The 20,433-nt window shown below is 42.3% G+C and overlaps 1 protein-coding gene across 1 annotated transcript; it reads left to right on the forward strand.

Annotated features, from left to right (window-relative positions):
- Nucleotides 1-1,278: 1,278 nt before the first annotated feature.
- Nucleotides 1,279-11,041, forward strand: hat1 (histone acetyltransferase 1). Its single transcript, XM_079563114.1, has 11 exons — nucleotides 1,279-1,385; nucleotides 1,980-2,051; nucleotides 2,299-2,374; nucleotides 3,037-3,157; nucleotides 6,735-6,911; nucleotides 7,083-7,204; nucleotides 7,798-7,902; nucleotides 8,269-8,375; nucleotides 8,501-8,652; nucleotides 8,759-8,875; nucleotides 10,201-11,041. Exons 1-11 carry the CDS (start codon nucleotides 1,379-1,381, stop codon nucleotides 10,369-10,371), a joined length of 1,227 nt encoding a protein of 408 aa, XP_079419240.1. The 5' UTR covers nucleotides 1,279-1,378; the 3' UTR covers nucleotides 10,372-11,041.
- Nucleotides 11,042-20,433: the final 9,392 nt, after the last annotated feature.

Consider the following 20,433-nt stretch of genomic DNA (forward strand, 5'->3'; position numbering starts at 1 on the left):
GCGATTCCCTCGTCCCACTAAAGCCCACTGTGATCTCCTCCTGGTGCTTGTTCTAACACAGTTTACCTTATTCCAATGGTGTCTAGTGTTGAAATGTTTTTGGGACAAAGGCCAACAAGCCTGTAAGATAGAGCTTAAGACACATATTTGTATTTGGGTAGGCTATGTAAATAAATCTCTAATATGGTCAGGTCCCAGGGGCTTAAAGATGCCTACAACCATTTGGACCATGTGTTTTTTACAAGTAAAATAAATACATACATTGTACCATCTGTAGACGTGACATCCTAGTGTGGCCTATAGTTGAAATCAGAGGAGGTGGGCGGGCCACTGACCTGTGTGGTGGGCACCCTATGAGGTCCACTGGTCACCATCAAAATGGTCCATTCATATAATGAAACAAAAACTGGCATAAACTTCAAGACCTTCTCTGTCTATATAAATGAACAGGGCAGATTATGGTCCCATGTGTTTGAAGAAGTTGAGATAAAATTCAACAACGTGTTTGATGTTGGCCAAACGAAAGGGGTTTCAGCCTTGACATTGTTATGGCGGGTTAGTGAATTCAATCACAATCAAGGTAAACATTTGATTTTCTGGCTGGAGATTTCTTTCAAAAACTCACTGTCATGTTTTGTACATTATGACCTAATCACATTGTAGAACAAGAACACAAACTATTGTTTTCCTGTGAGACGATAGAGGATATGCACATTCGATTTAAATCTAAATAGAAATTGAACTTCAAATTGAGTGACAAATCATACATCACATCCATAACCTCTACAATAATCATAAACAATGAAATAATAATAATAATAATAAAATAATAATAAAAATAATAATAATAATAATAATAATAATAATAATAATAATAGTGATAATAATAATAATAATAATAATGATAATGATGATAATGATAATAATGATGATAATATCCCAGATGAAGGTTCCCGAGTCGTCGTCTGTACTCTGTTGTTGAAGTGTAGAAAAGGCTCTCAAAGCTTTTTGGATGAAAGACGAAATGTCAGAGTACAGACCAAGAACCTTCATCTAGGATAAACAACTCCTGTACGACTGAGAGCTTACACAGACAATATTGATAATAACTACGATTTTAGTGTTATTTTTATTGTTATTATTATTATTATTACTGTTTTTATTATTAGTATTAGTATTATTGATGTTGTCATTATTATTATTACTGTCATGACATCGTCATCAGTAATTTCATTATTATTATTTGCGGTAAATATATAATAATAAAATGTGAAGGCGGGACTTCCTCTTTTTACGGAAATACGCAAATCCGGAAGTTGACATTTTTCCGCGCGTCTTTTGGGACAACACAACTCTACGCGCATTTGCAGCTGCTGAAATGGCGGGTGAGTGTCTAAACATGGTTTTAAATGGGTCTGGTGCGTTTCTTTATGCGTTTCGTTTTCTATACGACAGCTCCACACAGCCCATGCCTCAGGGGTAAAGCCCTTGTAGCCTGACCACTTTGCAAACATAGCGTGCTGCTAACGTTGAGGCTAACAACACAGTAGTACTGGCCTGTCAGCTCATTGTGCAGAACCCTGGTGTAGGGTCGAGTAAGCGTTTGTGTTCTGTTTGCTCCTCTCGCAAGGGATTTTCTAAATAGAGCATTGGCTCCATTGTTAATTTGCGCGTGCCTGTCTTTGAGAAGACCGGTTTTTGCTGTGGGCTATTTGTTATTATATTACACTTGTCAAAACGGCGCTGGCTGTAATATACCGTTGTGTGAGACCAGGAATTACAAGAACTAATCTCTTAGTTCCTAAGAAAATGAAGATTTGTGCTTAACACACAACATGCCAAACAGATATGTTGTTTAGCTTTGCTGTGTGAAGGAATTTTACTCCTTGTTGTGTATAATACAGCTCTCCATCTTTTTTTGCATCATCATATTGATTTGCTTATGAAGTGAAAGTAACACTTCTCAACACTTTTTACAGGAATGAATGACATGGAAAAGAAGTTGGCCGAATACAAGTGTGACACCAATGAAGCTGTTTGCTTAAAATTAGGTATGCCATTTACTCTGTACAACAGTAGCTTGTCTATTTTACCCTCCTTTGTCAAGTTCATTTATGTTACAATAATAATGCCACTATTTCTTTAAAAAAAAAAAATATTTAAATCAAATAAAGTAGAATAAGAATATTAACTACACTTATAAAAGGATCAAACTGCAAACTATCATACTGCATGAACATGCTACTGCATAGTTTTCAGAAAACTAATGTGAATGTATTAACTGATGTTTTGTTTCAGTTCGATTTCCTGAAGATATCGAAGATGACGGCACGACTTTCCACCCTGAGTACAGCCACCAGACATTTGGCGATGAGTGAGTTCATGTCCTTGTACTTTGAATGCTTTCAAAACCTCTGGCTTTCTTGTTTATGATGAACTGCTTTCCAAATAACAAAGGAAGTGGTAGTCAATCACTTAGGCAGTCTCCTCCAGTATCTGATTGAGTTTAGCTTCTGTTTAACTCTCAGTCTGGCTGTGATCATCGGTTTCTTTGGAGTTTCCGTGTAATCTCTGCGTTGATGCCAGTGACACCTGTGGCAGGGTGTAGGCTGTGCATGTGATTATCTTCCAAATTGCAATTTCAAATTAGTCAAAAGTAGGATTGGTTATTTTTGCCCTCACAGCAATCAGCTCCAAAAGAACTTAGTAATTGGGGCATTAATTATTTCAGCAAGCGTAATTGCTGGTGAAGCTCAATCACAGTGTTGCATAATGATTAAATCTATTTAGTCATAAACTGCATGTGATGCGATGGTGAAAGAAACAATTCGACACAGTCAAACAAGTGGCCAGAACTACTGTAAACATCCATTTGTTCTCGCTGTGTATTCAATATGTGTAATTAAAAAGAATGGCACTCTGAGGCGTGTATGTGCGCGCTCGATGGGAGTTTAACCCAAACTGCACTCACACAAACTGTCTCATTGTTTCTCAATTTTAGTGATGTCATTAATTGTACCATTTAATTTCCCACAGTGAGGTTGCTTTTGGATACAAAGGACTTCAAATACAACTCTATTATACAGCTGGAAACCTGAGCACCCTTTTCAAAGTGAAATATTCCTCCAAAGTCACAGAAAAGTTCGATTGTGTTGAGGTAAGTTTTAAAGTCTTATAAAATTGATTGATTGATTATTTATTTTTTCATACAGCAAATGGGAAATACAATATTACTTCGTAAGACAATGATAAATATTAGGGCTGGGACTAAACATCGCATCAGATTGTAATACTATTTGCTGCAATACCAAGTATCTCAATACTTTCAATACTTGTGTTTGGAGGCATTTTTATCTTGAACTGCTTTGTTTTTCAGTGACAGCTAAACACTGCACTTTGTTACATTTTAATGCACTTTCAAACTTAACACTTAGATAAATGTCGAATGCCATTTGGTTTATAAACATTGGACTCGTGACTGTTTTCTTTTTTACACATTATACGGTAAACATTATTTATCATAATTACTTACTGTATCGCAATATGCATCGGATCGGCCCCTGTGTATTGTGATCGTGTCAAAGGATCGTCCCAGCCCTAATAAATGTTCCAAACAATATGATATATAAACTATTTGTATCTCAAGCATGCATCCAATTAAAAATCAAACTAACATAAGTTTCAAGTTTAATGGTTTTGTATAGCCCAATATCACAACAGAGTCACAGGGCTGCACCGAACATTAAGGCAATAAAACAGAGCAATAAATATGACAATGTAAAGTTCAGGTGAATGAAGTATCCAGGCAAACATAACATCCAATAAGCAACGGCAGAAGGTGACATGAGATAATATGTATCTTCAAGCTGTATATAGTCTGAACTAAACTGACATTGCGGGTATTTGGAAATGGTCAGTGTGTAACTGTGTAGAAAAGCTTTGTGATTAGGCCTTTTTCACGGGGGTCGGCTGCCACCATGGTGCTTCTTCACTGACTGAAGAAACTCAGAGCCGCTCACAGGGTGGCAACATTATTCCAGTAAGAAATCTCCTGTTTTGTTTGACTAAATCTCAGCCCCCCTGTGCTCCCCATGCGTTCGTACTCTAATCCCACTCCTCCCCGTAGGAAGAGAACACTTTTAAAAGCTTTGTGCGCATGCTCTAGCATCAGGCATTGATTTTTTTTTTAGGTTTCTGTGATTGAATCAGCAGGAAGAGTAATATGACCCTGTTGGGCATCTCATATATGTATTTTCAGGAGTGAATTGTTGCTAAAGTAATCTGCAATCAAGCCCGTTGATATTGGACTGCTGTAAAATCTGCTTTAAAAAGAAATAATTAATACATGTACATATGTTTTAAGTTTAATGTAAGGGGTGTATGAATTTGCATATGGACAGTAGACCTAAATATTGAAGAAAAGTCTGTGCTGGACTGAATAACTTATTCATGGGTGAGCGGTGGAGAAGGCCCCAGAGGTCGTATGATTCAGCACACAGACATTTACCCTGGAGTCTGCAGGGTCTCCCAGAGTGGACAATGTGACTTTAAAATGTAGATGGCACAGCACAAAAAAAAGGACAGAATGGAAAGTCATGTTTTGGCCAATACAGGTAACTTAAAAAAAAAAAAAAACATACAACTATAATAGCCCATTTGACAAGGGTAAGCATCACTTCACTTTTAGATTTTGGGGGAAAAAGTTGGATAACAACCTCTTTACTCTCATTTGAAGTTGTGAAGAAAGTAGCGTACTTCTTACTTTAGCTGATTTTCAATGGGGTGAAATAAAGTCGGGCTTTCGGTGTGCGGTGCACTACTTAGCGGCGCATGTTGACCCCTGAGTGTTCACCTTGTTAGAGCGCTGAGTGCAGCTGGTGCAGCAGTGGAGAGGCTGGAGCAGCAGAGTTCAGGCGGCTCTGAAGAGGCTGTGTCTGAGCCGTGCAGCTGCTGAGGAGACACGCAGCTGCTCATCACAGCTCACCTTCTCCCCTCTAAATCAGACCAAATCAGCGCCGCCGGACTGCTCCACAACACTGATTTAGAGTCTGACCTATTGTCCCCTGCTCTTGTCTGCTGCACATTATTAGCTATAACGCACTAATCATTTTTCATATTTTTATTTTTCCTCCTAATGATGCGTTCCCTCTTGCGCTTGGAAACTGGAAAATAGCAGTTCCATTGTTGGCAGTATTAGTTAATGCAGTACTCCTTTTGGCTTGGATTAAAAGGATGAATTTATACCTAAGCCACAAATTAGATAGTTTGTACTCCCTTTGTGCCTATTGTTCCAAATCAAAGACATTAACAAAATGTCCTAAAGGTGCATTGTTGAGTTATATTGATGCAAACGGAGGCGTCCTATTCTGGAAAGCTGCGCAATTTAGCGTCTAGTATGTAGGAGAGTGCCGCGGACAAAAGAACTTGTTTGTCCATGGCCTTTTAAGTATGCTCCTTGTTCCTTAGAAATGTGGCTGGACAATTACAATGGTTAAGAGGCATTCAGCTGCAGGTGCATTACTTGGAGTTAGATATTAGCTGATGCCTGAAAGGGAGGAATTAGCAGTATGTTGTATTAGCCTTTTGTAGTGCATTTTGCTCAGACCTTCTTCATTTCCCAGTTTTCAATGCTGAGCCGCGAGGGTCTCTGTGCCCGCATAATGCCCATCACACATGTAAATGGTGTGAAAGGGCTGCTTAGCCAAGTGTTCTCATGTCAATCCTTGTGGAAATGGATACAATGCAAACATTACAGCTGAACTAACCACACGTTGCACCGAGTAAAAAAGTCCAAGGGTTGGGCCTCTTTGTCTCCGAGGCTCTTTGAAAACCAAAAGGGGCAAATTCATTTGATTGGGTTCACTTGGCAGGATTAGAGGAGAGGCCTCCATTATGGATGCCCCAGGTTTGTTAAGTTGAGATCAATTCATAGGACTTTATTTCCCAGTGAGGAGCAGAAATCCCTTATTGTGGCAACTTCATCACATATTCATGGTTTAGCGTAAGTAGTAAATGTACTGATTTAAGTGGTCTTTCAGTGGGTCGGGGGAAGGGGCTGCACTCTGCTCAGCTGACAGTTTTAATTGCCTAATGGTTTTTCTTTCTGTTGGCACAAAAACATATAGACTTGCTGTTATGTCTCCCGAGAGCTTTTATATTTTTGCCCTTTACTGTTGCTGTATTTGACGACTTTTAGGGCAAACGGGGAAGAACTATTACAGATAAACCGGTCATATAAAGTAAGAATATAGTTGCAATAAGCATATCAGAAATATTTATTTAGATTATGCCTCGCAAAGAATGTCCTGTTTTCATGGGCTTCTGTGATATAATATGCTAGGACTTCTAAAAACAGGAAACTGAAATGCATCTCATTCTTGTATATGTCTTTATCAGTTATTTCAGACTTTTCATCAATGCACCTGGACATGTTTAAAATGGACATTGTGAACTGAATGTTGTATTTTTAATCCGTAAACCATAATCAACTGCTAGTAATTCCATGGAGACCAATTAACTCCTAATGCTGCTGCTTATTATTCAAACCGATAATTGTGTTAAAACAACTTCTGTGTTGTAACATTTTTCATACACTTTTTACGTCATTTAACGTTGCTGTTTTTATGGGAAGCACTTTGGTCTGTCGTGTGTAGTTGCAAAGTGCTATAGAAATAAACTTTGATTGATGCACTGCTGTAAAGTTTTTGACACATTGTCACTATTGTGTTTTCTAGGCTGATGACATCGAAGGGAAGATCCGGGAGATTATTCCTGCTGGCTTCACCTGCAACGTTGATGACTTCCACTCATTCTTGGAGAAAGATGCCAACTTCAAGCCCTTTGGCACACTCCTACACGCGTACACAGTCCACAACGAGGAGGCAGGGGAGCTCACCTACCAGATCTATAAGGTGTGGAAGCTCAGTTTACTATTATGACTTCCGTCCAACTCTAACACTCTACGCTGCTTCCTGCTTTTCACTGTGACAAACAATGACTACACTGTCCGGAGAGTAATTAGCAGAACAATACGTTCACGGAAAGTAACTAATGCGACTTGAGCACTGTGTGTTTCGCTGCAGGCTGACATGACTTGTCCGGGATTCCAAGAGTACCACGAGCGTCTCCAGACCTTCCTCATGTGGTTCATAGAGACGGCCAGCTTCATCGATGCCGACGACGATCACTGGGACTTCTTTCTTGTGTGAGTGCCCTCCTTAATTGACATCACCCCCCCAGCCCCGTGTACACGCGCACACAACCCCTGCAACCACCTCCGCCCTGCAGCCTTTATTGTGTCGTTGAAAAACAAAGCCCCCCTTTGAGGCGCTTGTGACCAATTACCAGGCCAGTTTGATTATATTTCCACTGTTGGAGAATTGTTGATCAGGCAAGAGCTTCCTTTGTGCCAAAAGCCCTTTTCAAAAAATTCAGGGGCAAGAGCTGAATTGAATACTGTTGTCTTTTGAAACACTGAACAATGTCTTAACAGTAAAAAGAGCCTCTGCCAGTGTTTTCTTTACCCTGGCACCTATTAAAAGTGACAATGGGCAAAATGGACTGGAGTGATTTGGAGGAGCTCAGTCCCTCCTCCAGCCCCTTCTCTTCCTCTAAGTTGCAGTACTCCAATTAAGTGCATAATGTATTCAGGTTGTAGCAGGTGTACCAATCGGGCCCGGCCGTTCTAACATGCTTGTGTAGGGGGGTGCGGGGTGGGCATGAGAGCGCCAGCTAAAATGGACACTGCATGGGAGTGTGCCTGTAATTGACCTGTTTGCCTTTGTGTTTTATCTGCAGATTTGAAAAGTACAATAAAGATGGGGAGACTCTCTACGCCACGGTTGGCTACATGACAGTTTATAATTACTACGTGTACCCAGACAAAACGCGACCACGTGTAAGGTAATTGCCGGGGCAGCACGTGCCTTCCCATTCTTTTGTATGAAAAAGGAGTGGAAAATTATACATTTCTTTATCCTTATCCCAAAGAGCCCAAATTACTGGCTTATATAGCCAACTATTCACCAGGATTTAGTTTCATTACGAAACCAGGGTGATTTGGATCTGAAAACAACTCTGTAGATGAGCTTTGGATTTGATGTGTTGTCTTGATGGATCAGCATAACAATCTTTTATTTTCTGCTTTCAATCAAGGCATTTTTGTTCTACTGAAAATGCATCTCAGACGACACAAATGTGACAAGTCTGTGGGGAACAAACCCGTTTGCCTCTCTTCTAAATTTGCATGTGCGTTTGTTGATTAACCAGCCAAATGATCGTCCTGCCTCCATTCCAAGGAGAGGGACATGGAGCCCAGCTTCTTGAAGCAGTGCACAGGTTTTACTGCAGCCTGCCCAAGGTGCAAGACATCACAGGTGAGTGTCTCAACGTAATGATGGAGGAAACGCAAAGATAATTCAGATACTGTGAACATCAGTTTTGCACTGTTTTAAGGATGATAAATAAATATTGTGAACTGTTTTATTTCCCTGATCCGCAGCTGAAGACCCATCTGAGAGCTACGTGAAGCTGAGGGACTATGTGCTAACCAAGCTTTGCCAGAGCTTGCCATCATTTGCCTCAGAAAAGCTGCTGCTTGGTTTTTCAGACGATATGGTCAAAGAGGCTCGGGACAAGCTGAAGATCAATAAGGTACTGAGCGTTGCAGGACTTGTGCATTTAAGAGCTTTGTTTTAGTGTCTGTTGATATTCAATGTCCTCTCTGCTCCCAGTCTTAATGGACATTGTTGCTTTTCAGAAACATGCCAGGCGAGTGTATGAGATCCTGCGTTTGAGAGCCACAGACATGAGCGATGAGGAGCAGGCTCGAGATTATCGGCTGGAAGTGAAGAAGAGGCTGTTTGGACCTTACAGGGTGAGACACTTGTTCAGTTTAACACTTTGGAGTCGTCTGAGGTAAAATTTACAATGAAGTTGGAGCATATTTGGCAGCAAATAACCAACAATTGTCTCTGTTGCTCATAAAGTATAGCTCAGCGTGCATCATTTTCACTTTGTTTTCTGAGTGTAGCCTGTTTATAGCTGTGCAGCATACATACGAGTCCTCTTCTGCTCTTCTTCATCATGACACCATTTAAAACGGCAGCAGAATTGATCTTCAGTCTCATGAAAATTGATAGATTACTAATGTTGGAGCTTATTGTTGGAGCCACAATGGGGCACACCAGGCGTCTGCAGTTGCGCTGCCGCAGGAGCTTTTCTCTATTCAGACACATGTCATTAGTTAGCATTTGCATTTCTTTGGGTGAAATGATTTTCATGAAAGTGTTTGAAGCACTTTGTCAAAAAGCGGCTACTATTTAGAGCTGTGTAGCTGTGCCCCAGCAGCCAGAGTTTACTATAGCAGGCTCTAGTGAGCAGAATATCAAACACGGGTTCTGTTTTTGTCTCACCACACTTGACAATTGAAAACGCCGCCTGGATCTCAGCGCTCCCATAATGCCCTGCTTCCTGTTTGCCTCTGACATTTTCAGTGAGCCACTCTCCAAAACTCTGCATAGCAGCCATTAGAGAATTCTCTGTCAGCGGGCAAACCGCACGTCTCAGAAAGGAAGAGTCTGACAGGGAAAAGCTCCGTTTGGTGAGGACTGAGGCGCGGCTGGCAGAGAGAGATCTGGTGGCCAGATGCGGCCCATGTTTCCTTCCCCGAGGAGATTCAGCATGTAGTTAGTGAACAGTGGAGGCCACTGCTCTGTGGATCTGAGGGGGATTATGCAGTTCTGAGGCCCAAATCCCTTGTGACTGTCTGCTGGCTCATTCAGGCTGCAGATTGCTGTGGACACGTTGTCTTTATCCAGTTTTTTTTTTTTTTTGACAGATTCAAGGTTCCCATGTCCAGGAAACCTTAGAATGTAGCTGACTGGAGTGTTTTTGTCAGAAAATGTCAGAGGAAATGGGAGAAAGTGCAGTATGAATATATTCTGCTAAATATTTACTTTTTCTGCTCATGTCATTGCCAGACATTTTTGAGACGGATTACACAGTCTGAGTTAAGGCTTTAAGTTATTCCCATATTAAACTGCTTATTATAATGATGTTATAGTAATAGTCATCTAGGTTTTTGTGCATAATTTGATGTAAATGTGAAATGGCAGGTGTTTTTTAAAATGATGAAAGCTGTACAGGCATTCTCACTGTTGTGATATCAAATGTAACTGTGCTTTTTGTCACACTGTGCAGAAGAACCAGCGGGAGCTGGAGAAGATGAAGAAGTGCTTGCGACCGGAGGAGCTGGTGTCCCACATGGGGCAGATGGACACTCAAGTGCAGCACGAGGAGTTGGAGAAGAGCTACCAGGAGGCGGTGGGAGACTACCGCCGGATCATCGAGAGGCTGGCATCACAGGCCTGAACAGACTCTGCCCCTTCACTCTACGGGAGGTCCCATCAGAGTTATGGACTGAGGCTACAATAACTGAATGAACTCCAGTTTGTAATGATACGGTTAGGGTGACCGCCTGGCCCTCGTAGGTGTAATGCTCCACCACGTAGATCTCTGTTCCCTGCCACGCTCTTTACAGTGTTGCCAGTATCCATCCTGTCTTTTATCAAATGTTCAATTTCCTAACTTTTGGGATTAGCATATTGCCACCTCTGAGTGCTGTCTGACTAAAATAGTAAACTAAATCAGATTTCTCAGACTTTGATGATGATAAGTTCTTATGGCCGCTAAAGTGTGTTTATGTCATACCTAATGAACCGAAGTGGACATTAACTGACCCATTTCTCCATGTGCCGCATTGCCACAACTTTTACTACTTTTTGAGGTGGTCACCCTAGATACAGTAGTCGTGAAGGAGTCTCAGATTCTAGTGTCTCGTCAGTGTTAACATCACGCCTGTCTGTGTCAGCTGATGTTAGTTCTTCAATGGTCACTCTTCCTGTTTGACCCTCGTCTTTAAACACATCTTGTGACATTCAGTGGATTGTCCCGTTTCATCAGTGATTACAGCTCTGCCATTCTTCACATGGACATTTCGGACGCTCTGTTCGTTTTAATTGAATGTTTCAAAGCACTTCTTGAAATAAATTTGTTTTGTAAATTGCAAATTAGATTGATATCGTAGGTTCTTAATACAACCACATTTTGAGACTTGGCTATGTGTTCATTAATATTCTCAGTGCATAAAAATGTTTCCAGTTTTTAATTTACGTTTGTAAGTAGTATATATATATATAGATATATTTCACTTGAAGTAAAACTGTCCAACTTGATTAGGCGCTCTGGACTATGCAAAAGTTGGCCGTTGAGACCTGACGTAGAATCAATGATATGAGTGCACTGCATGATTATAGATGGTGAATCGCTGACCATCATTAGTCACCTTTAACCTGTGGCCAGTTTCAAATGAAATCTGGTTGATTCTGTGATTTAGCGTGACCCAGTAGTGTCTGGTGCTGACCTGATTAACTCACTCTCCAGTATGTGTTGTATGTACTGTATTTGCGAGATGTAATTTTGCACCACTTATGGCTAATGCAACTTCTGATTGCTGCTGATGTTGAGTGTCGCACTAATGAGTATTATAGTTTCCAATTGAAAACCTTTGTGCCCCAGTATTGCCCCCGCTTGTGCAGATCACAGTGATGAATACCCATCATACTTTATGATACTTTAGCACATTGTCGCTAAATGAAGGCTGCCAGGTCAATTTTCAATTCTGTTCCTCTCCACTTGAAAGAAGACAAAACCTCGGAACCCTTCACATCTCTAATTCAGATTGATTGAATCCACTTGTGGCCACAAGGGGCCTCATCGCACTGTAGTTTCTCTGCTTTTCTGCTGCGAGTGCAAATTTGGCATTGCACGGCACATCCACCGCAGTTTTACTACGAGATTAAATTAATCATTTTTAATAAAGGTATTTTGACAAAAGCTGTAATATTCAGACTTTGTACCAGCGACTGTACATAGTCAGTGATAGTGTCCAATGTTGCCAGAATGTAGCAAAATCCTTTCTGTTTCTGAGACCAGAGTTGTGTTTACAGAAGCTCAATTATTCCTACCACAGTCTCTGCTAATCTGGTTTGAAGTCCCACTGCACCTGTCTGGAGACACTTAAAGCCGCCCAAGCTATTAGTTATGAATTGGAGCAAATGAAAAGTCCTAATTGTTAAATATGAGGGAGCTTAAATGTAATTCTGTCTGATTGTCCAGACATGCTGTAGCGCAGAATGTTTTTAATTCTGTTACATTTTTGGCTGCCAAAAGCCCATAATCCCACATGATCAGAGAATTGGGCTGTCACTCAGGGCAGATGTAGAAGTTAAACGGATTCAGACTTGACTGTTCACACAGGGTCATATGTAAAATTCAGATCTGTATCTGATTTGCGACCACACACGAGAAGTAAGACACATGGAATCTATTTTTAAGGAGAAACTGAAAATGCATGAAACTTGCCCTTCTAGATCAGTTTGGCTCTTTTCAGGTAGCTGGATTGTTCTAAATAATTTAATGCTGAAGGCAGTGATTTTATGATCATTAATTTCATATTTATTAAATAGTTACTCTTTTCACGTCCAAAACAATAGCTTAAATATACATGTTTGTAATGCACTTTCAAGGCTTCCGTAAACGCTGCACTGTAGTCATTCTGGGTGGTGGTAAACTACTATTGTAGCCACTGCTGCCCTAGACCAGTGGTTCTCAACCTGAAGGGCGGTGCCATCTGGGGCTCCCCTGAAAACGTTTGTTAAATAAAAAAAGGTCAAATTTGATTTTTTTTTTTTTTTAGCAACATAAAGCCAAAGAGCTTCGCGGGACAGACAAGAACCAGAAAAGTTCAATGAAAAGGGAAAGTGAGATGTGCTGCCAGATTAACTGTGGAATTCACAAAACAGGATAATGAATTCAGAATAAACCACATGTAATCTCTATATATAATATTATATAATATGCTTATTTGATTATTTTTCCTTAACTAATTATAGGTCTCGATTGTGTGTAACTCAGCACATTTACCGCGTGCTACCAAAAGTGGGAATAGAAGTGGGCATAATACAGGTTAATTTTCTCCATTGGCCCTAAACTCATATTCACCCATCCTAAACTTTAGGCTCCGGAGTGTTTGGGCGCGGTTAATCATGCGCATAATGGCGTACACAGAAGCAGGCTCCTGTCACTGTCTACAACTGTACGGGGCTGGACTCGGAGATTCGGTTTCACCTGTTGGCATTGGCCCTACTGTGTTACCTTATGGCGCCTGTGCATCTCCAGGCTGAGGCGGGCTGTCAGGCTATTGGACAGAGGCCCGGGCCGCTGTGAAGGACCGCCTGAACCTGATACCTGTGCGGAGCAGTCCCAGCGTCTTCGCCCGTCGGTTCCCAAGGGAGAGCGCGCCAGTCAAGTTCTTGGACTCCCCCTCCTTCACGCACTCTGTACCGCCTTAACTTATCATGTTGCTGGTCCCTTTGTGCTCGTCCACATACCCCGAGGCCCAGCGAGCCCCTCTTCAGCGTCAGTGAACCCAGCCCCGGTGCCTTTCTCCGCTAAATGAGTCCTCTTTAAGATAATGTTTGATGCGCTGACAGCCAGAACCAAAACAGTGTAAAAGAAACCCGAGTTTGACATCTTTTAATTGTGCCGTCAGAAAGCAGAGATTGCGGTTTCGTGGACAGCTCGCAGATCCTGCCGCTGATATGGTAATTTGCTCAAGTGAAGGATGTGATGAAAGTGTGGTGCTGTTGATGGCTTTGGCGCGAAATCCCCCAGAGTCCAGTGCGCGCATGGTTCCCCCCCGCGTAAACACATGCGTAAACATGACTGAAGCCGGATTTGCGCGTGACTGACGACTTCAAGAGTTTCTGAAGACCAGAGCTGGCAGTTTTTGTTATGCTTTTTAAGGGTAAGAGTATCACGAGGTGGAGCTTTTTTTTATGCCACACCAAAACTTGTTAGACACACCTAGAGCCAAAAGTCCTCTTCATGGTGTTTGCAAAGGCATAACAGTGCTGTCATTGCACTCTACAAAATAAAGTCAACAATGTCAAAGTGTTAGACGTTGATTTTAATGTGGGTTAGCGCCTGCTGACCTGGAGCCAAAATCATGTTTAAGTAGGCTATAAAATAAATAATAGGCTACATCTTTTGGATGCAACAAAGCTTTAAATGGACTATGGCATAATTGTACTTTGTCAACTCAGTTCATTTAAAGGCACACTGAGTAACATTTTGGACTATACTATTGCTATCGATACAAATCATGTTCCCAATGACCAGCTCGACACAGAAATTGCTATTTTTGCAGTGAGTAATAAAAAAATGGATTTGGATGAGAACCTAACCTGTTTACATCTCAGATTCTGCTGCCTTTTATCGACATTTCCATGGAGACGAACCCACTCCCGGTAAAGTTATGTCTGAGCTAAGCCACTCACAGCAAAGGCACATGCTTGTATTTCAATTTGATGTATTGGGTAAAATTTTACATGGTGTGGCTTTAAAGGTGCACTATGCAACTTTTTAAGTGGAAAAAAATCTTAATAATTGTGCATATTTGATCTTTGAATGACTCAGCGGCGTTATGGGTGCAACATGACACCTTTGCTTTCCCTTTATGACGCTCCAGGATCAATTGTTTTAGGGGTTTGTACCAGAAACTGACTAGAAACCCCAAAACAATTGATTCAGGAGCATCATAGAGGTCACCGTGAGGGAAAGCAAAGGTGCCATACAGCACCTGTAATGCCATTAGAGTCACTAAAAGGTGAAATACGTACAAATGTCAAGGTTTTTTTTTCCCCACATAAAAGTTACATAGTGCACCTTTAAGTAAAAGACTAGCTTCTTTTTTATTTTTTATTTTTTTACATTCAGTCATTTATGAAAACTGGCCTAAATAGCTGTTTGATATCATGTTCTGCAAACAGCAAGTGGCTGCACTGTGAGCGACATGTTTGTGAGCACGCGCTTGTTTAAAAAGAGAAAAGTTCTCGCCACTAAAGCAGTGAATGTGTTTTAAGTGTCGGCGCAACATGGACGCGGTTATTTCTGCACATTCTAAGTCAACAGCAAACACCACTGACTGCTTTATTGTGCCGTGATCTGCACATGAATGGCCTCCCTGACTCGCACCGCGCGGGGACTGCCTGGTATTAATCTCTCAAATGAGCCGTTGGATGAACATGTGCTCCGCTAGATGTAGTTTTCCAATTAAAATAGTGCCATTAGGCGGTAATTGGTGCTATCTGAGGCTCCCGCTGCATGGAGCCCGCGCACGGGGAGGGAGGGGTATAGCGAGAAGCCCGGTCCGAGATGGTATCGGGGCGGAGGAGACAGGAAGCCCTCTGTGTAATCTCGTCAGCTCGGAGATCGGCCCAGCCATCAAGTCGACTGCGGGCCCCGCTCCTGTGGGTTTACACTGAGTGAAGTGAACTGCTGTGAACCGTCTTATCAGGAAAGGTTAGATTTGGTTAGACACACAGGACTGGGCTATTCACATAAATCTGTTTTTTTATCATTTGTGCAACAATCTTGTGTATGGCCGTTGTAATCATGATGAATAAGGCAATACATGCAGGCAATGGACCATACAAGGGCAAGCTAAAGATTATCTGTGCTATTTGTTTTACAGCCGGCCTTGAAACATGAACCGTTGTCCCAGTGTTGACAAGCTCTCTAGACTGGCAGCCAATGAGTGCCCCCATATCTTTGGTGAGTATTGATTTTTTTTTTCCCCCATATGGATCATAACAAAACAGAGTGGGGTATTCAGTCTAAATATAGCACAAACACCCTGACGTCACTTTAGGATCTTTGCCCACAATGCAGATGGATGACGATTCCAAACAGAATTATCACAGAGCAACTTTGCGCAGAAAGCAACTTTGCACAGTGTCAGATAATTTCAAAGAGGAATAAGATAGAGATTATAATAATAAGAAAAGCCTCTAGCATCGAGCGCCACTGTTTGTGCTCCTGAGTCTTGAGTTGTATGTTATTTTTTTTTCTGTCTCCCTCACATTACACCCCGCCTTATGCATGCTCCCTTCCTCTCTTGCCTTGAAAATTGGTTGTAAAATATTATTTGTCTGGAGGGCGCGCAGACAGGTAACATTATCCTTTTCACCAAGCATGATTTGCCTAATAAATGTGGACAGCGTTGCTATGAAATACTCTGCAGAGGTGTGATTTTGTTCTTGTGCTGATGACGGCGCGGTAGCAAGTGGCAGGAGAATTATACAAATCCATACGGCGACTGTTTTTCCTTCGCAAACACAGTAATTGAGATGTTGTCGAGGGGTGTGCGACCTACACGAGAAGAAACGCTCGGCAAACCTTAGCTGTGTACAAGAGTGCTATTGCATTTCACATGTGTCAGTCAGAGCACGGCGGCAAAACACTCCCAGGACCCCGCGCCGGAGCTCTCTGAAGCTCTCACAGTTTTTTCCGCAGCATGAACCAGGCTCACTAAGTAAATAGGAATTCTGCACACAGACACACTCTGACGTTTGCCAGATGCTCGCTGCTAATTAGGGCCAAGTATTCCCCCTTTGAGTGGAGTGTGAGAACCCTCCATTGCACCGCTGGGCGACCTGCAATACCCGGGCCTGTTTGTTCTGTGGCCACACGGACAGGGCAGGTTCTGTGTAGTGGTAATGCACAAGGTTTTTTTTTTTTTTTTTCATTTCACTCAAATGAGTGGCAGTGGCTGAGTTGGTAGAGCAGATCGCTAACAGGTGTTTGATCCTTCTTAGCATTTTGTCCTTGTGCAAGACATATGACACCTTGTCCTTGTGGAAGAGTGTGATGGTCAGAGGGCCTAAGAATTGAATGTCACTGCCATGTAACTGTTGGGACAGTGCAACTGTTTTTGTTCCACCAATGACCGGAGTGAATGAACACAGAAGTCCATAGATCCTTATTTCTTATATCATAAGGGTTTCATATACAACATGTATGATAGGATTGCATAATTAATCACAATGAAATCCCCCTTTGAAAGGTAGCAGTCAACAAACTAGTGTAATACTATGACTGTATAATATGTGCTGTTGCTTTTTCTTGTATCAGATCACATTCTTCTCTCCTGGACATGTTTATAAAGTGCACTATGAACAAAACCTTGATATTGAAATGTAAATCCCAAGTCCCTGATCCCAATTCCCAACACTTGTCACATAAATTGCAATAAATATTAGTTTCAATAGCTCCAACAGTATGTCAGGTTATAGCACATCTCTAGGCCCACTTTAGTAAAGATGATACAATTTCTTGTGTCTGTTTCATCAAATCTTTCTGTTACTTTAACAAATGTTTTGACTTTATAGCTTTTAAACATAAATACCTCCCAAATATCCCGACAATGTTATACTGTGTAGAAACATCTTGGTTTAGGTGTAAATAAAATGAAATCCACTAAGGCCCACCTTCTGCAATAGCTGTGGTGCAAAGCTTGAGCAGATATTGCTTCGCACTGGACTCTGTCATTTAAGACACTCTCCTCTCTGCTGTGGCGGCAGTCTGAGTGGGTGAGCCGCAGTCAAATGCAGGTGCTGAGAGGCAAAATGCTTTCACCTCGTTGCTATTTCTCCCACAGTGAGCCGTTTACCATCAGCACATTATCCTTCCCAGGTATGACATCCATCATTTATCATCTAGCCTCCGCAGTCCTTTTCAAATCCAGTGATCCCTCCGCCTTCACGTGTCCAAATATAACCTGGGAGAATGAGAAGTGTCCCCCGCTCTGACCCCCTCCCCCCCCGCCCCACTCTCACATACACACACACACTACGGCCTGGTCGTGGGGCACAGGAAGTGAAAGAAGCCCTCGGAGACTGCACCACCCACAGCCGGCCCGCTCTCCCAGGCTGTGCAGGCCCGAGCCTGGCTCCTGTCCAGGCTGTAGAGCTGTGATGGGGAGGGTCACGCTTTCGTCTGACCTGGACCCGTATGGTGGATGTTGTTATTATTAGCGGTGCATGCCCCCGGGCGGCCTGCAGAGTTCTGGAGAGGCTCTGGACCTGTAGAGCAGCTGTGTGGGTGAGGCCCCCTGCACCTCCTCAGTCCCCTGGGACCACCGCTGCACCGGCCCCAGCCAGAGCAAACGGTTCTCATACAACTGCACCGCCTGCTCATGTAACACAAGCTTCCTGTAACAAAACATGCACCAGGATCAACCTCACATGGCTATGACGGCTGCTGTGAGCGACATGCTGGTGCTGGTCTGCAGGTGCTTTGTACTGGATTTGTTTCTTTTTGATGCAATGCCTCTTTGAGTTAGGCAGATGGCGTAGATTGTAAGTCTCGCTTCCATCAGTCTACCCCAGGGCAGCTGTAGCCACAGTGGTAACTTACCATCACCAAGTGAAGAGTGAATAAACAATGTCTAGTGCTTTGTCAACTCAAGCTTGTGCAATACAAAGAAAGATATTATTATTATTATTATTATTATTATTATTATTATTATTATTATTAATAAATGCTAAATATTATCAGTGGTATAGTGGACTCTGCAGAGCTGACACATCTGTGGTGTCTGGGTCACACGTAAAGGACACATTTCCCTTCGTAGAGAATATAACATGTACTCGGGTATTGAACGTGATCTGTTTCACTTCACTTTCATCACAAACTACACTTTGCTCACCTCCAAGTGTCTCAGCCCTCTGGACACCCTAATCAGTCTTATTGTTGAAGGTTCTCCTTCAGATCTATCCATGTATTTTTAGATTTTCTCTGTGAAGGCTGCATCACTAACTCTGTGATTGGCTGCTTTGTCGATGAATAACATCCTCAGAGGGGCAAAGTGTATTAAAAAGCCTACCTTGCCTCTAACTTAATTCTGCCTATTCTTGGTGAGTCTGGAGGGGGCCTTCTAACTGCACAAATCACTGTGGAAATTGCGTGTGGCCTTTGCCGGTCTGTGTAATTGCGAGCCTCTCGCAGTATTTTGCTTGGCAGTGGGAGAGGTTAACCCCTGAGGCTGAGGCCTGAAGCTCTCTGACTGACTGGCACAGGGCTCCTCAAAGAGCCACTTGTTCAGCTGCAGCCTGTGCAGCTCATCCAGGCTGATCCTCTTCTGGAGGACTGAGTGGGAGGCTGCGTGTGGAGCTCAGGATTAGCAGGGCCCAGTTTGAAGTATCACAGGCCCAGGCAGACGCCCTGACTCCTGGACGCACCTGCCCCTCGCCTGGACTTTGGCCACATCGTTTCCGCTCTCTTAAATTACGAGCACCAGTTCTTCAAGTCCCATTAATTTCCTATGGGGGTAACCTTAGGCACGTTCACATCATTTATCACATTTATTGTTTGGTGGCATTTTCATCATGCACTCCTTTGTTTTGTAACAGCACTTTGTAACATTTTGTGTTAATGCACTTTTCAATCTTAACACTTCTATACATGTCAAATGGCATTTTGTTACCCCCCCAAAACTAAACTTCAAATACATTAGCAACAAAATAATAATGCAGTCAAATTTTGCTAAATATATAAACATCTTCATACCAGTATATCAATGTACAACTGGCTGATACAGTAGGCCTATGAATTATTATACTTTATAAGCAATGATTCACAGTCTTTAATTTACCATGTAGAATCTGCAGACGGTATAAAATAGTTATTCCACCTCCGGCCCAAAGTAGCAGAGAAGATTCCCCCTAATCGAAGTCAATCTATATGTTTTTCAGGATTCGATCTCCTCCAAACGATATCTAATCATTCTCCCACACTGCTTGTTGCTTGAACCCGGTCGTGATAGTCTCCGCCGTGGCCAGGTCCAGCAGAAACAGTGCAGATGAAGGTGCAGCTGTCTCCATGATGGATGGTGTTTCTGTATGAAATGGTGTGTACAGATGCAGTCTCTCAGCCGCAGCAGCAGTGACTGTAGAAAAGACAACACGAGCACTTTCCTCCTGGCGCTCCCACATTGTTCCGAGCAGCTCTGGTTCCCCCTGACTCTGTACACCCTTTCGAAAAAGGCGCACAAGCAACACCGCCGCACAAAGGCTCTTTATGTAACGCTGTCAAGCATTGATTTATTTCATATATTTGACAGACAACATAAAAGTCTTGCTTCGTGCCATGTCAACGCGGGGCTACGGAGACTGCACCGGCTCTGTCGCTATCACTCAATACTTCTGCAAAAATCGTTCTTGGACATTGTGCTGCTGGCAGTGACTAACAAAACAGTCACAAAGCCAAGCGCAAATTTTTAGTACATTTTTTGGACCAAACTCCAGTCCATTCAACTGTTGGTCTGTGTCTGTATTTATGATTGATTCGAGTCTTGAATGATGTGGAACAGATTATGGACTGAGGATTGATACGCTGAAATGGAAATTCTGACAAAATCTTGTTTCTTAAAAAAAAGATCTGGCATTACAATAGCCTCCTTGATAATTTTTTTCCCCAGCTTGTATCTGTCACCTATGGTCCCATGCTTCAGTCCAATGCTACTTTGAAATA

The sequence above is a fragment of the Gobius niger genome (genome assembly GCF_951799975.1).
Source record: "Gobius niger genome assembly, chromosome: 9".
Lineage (NCBI taxonomy): Eukaryota > Metazoa > Chordata > Actinopteri > Gobiiformes > Gobiidae > Gobius > Gobius niger.

Excerpts from the sequence above, each read along its gene's own strand:
- hat1 (XM_079563114.1), top strand. Across the intron at positions 6,912-7,082 it reads TCACCTACCAGATCTATAAG|GCTGACATGACTTGTCCGGG; the intron begins GTGTGGAAGCTC and ends GTTTCGCTGCAG. Across the intron at positions 7,903-8,268 it reads AAAACGCGACCACGTGTAAG|CCAAATGATCGTCCTGCCTC; the intron begins GTAATTGCCGGG and ends TTGATTAACCAG.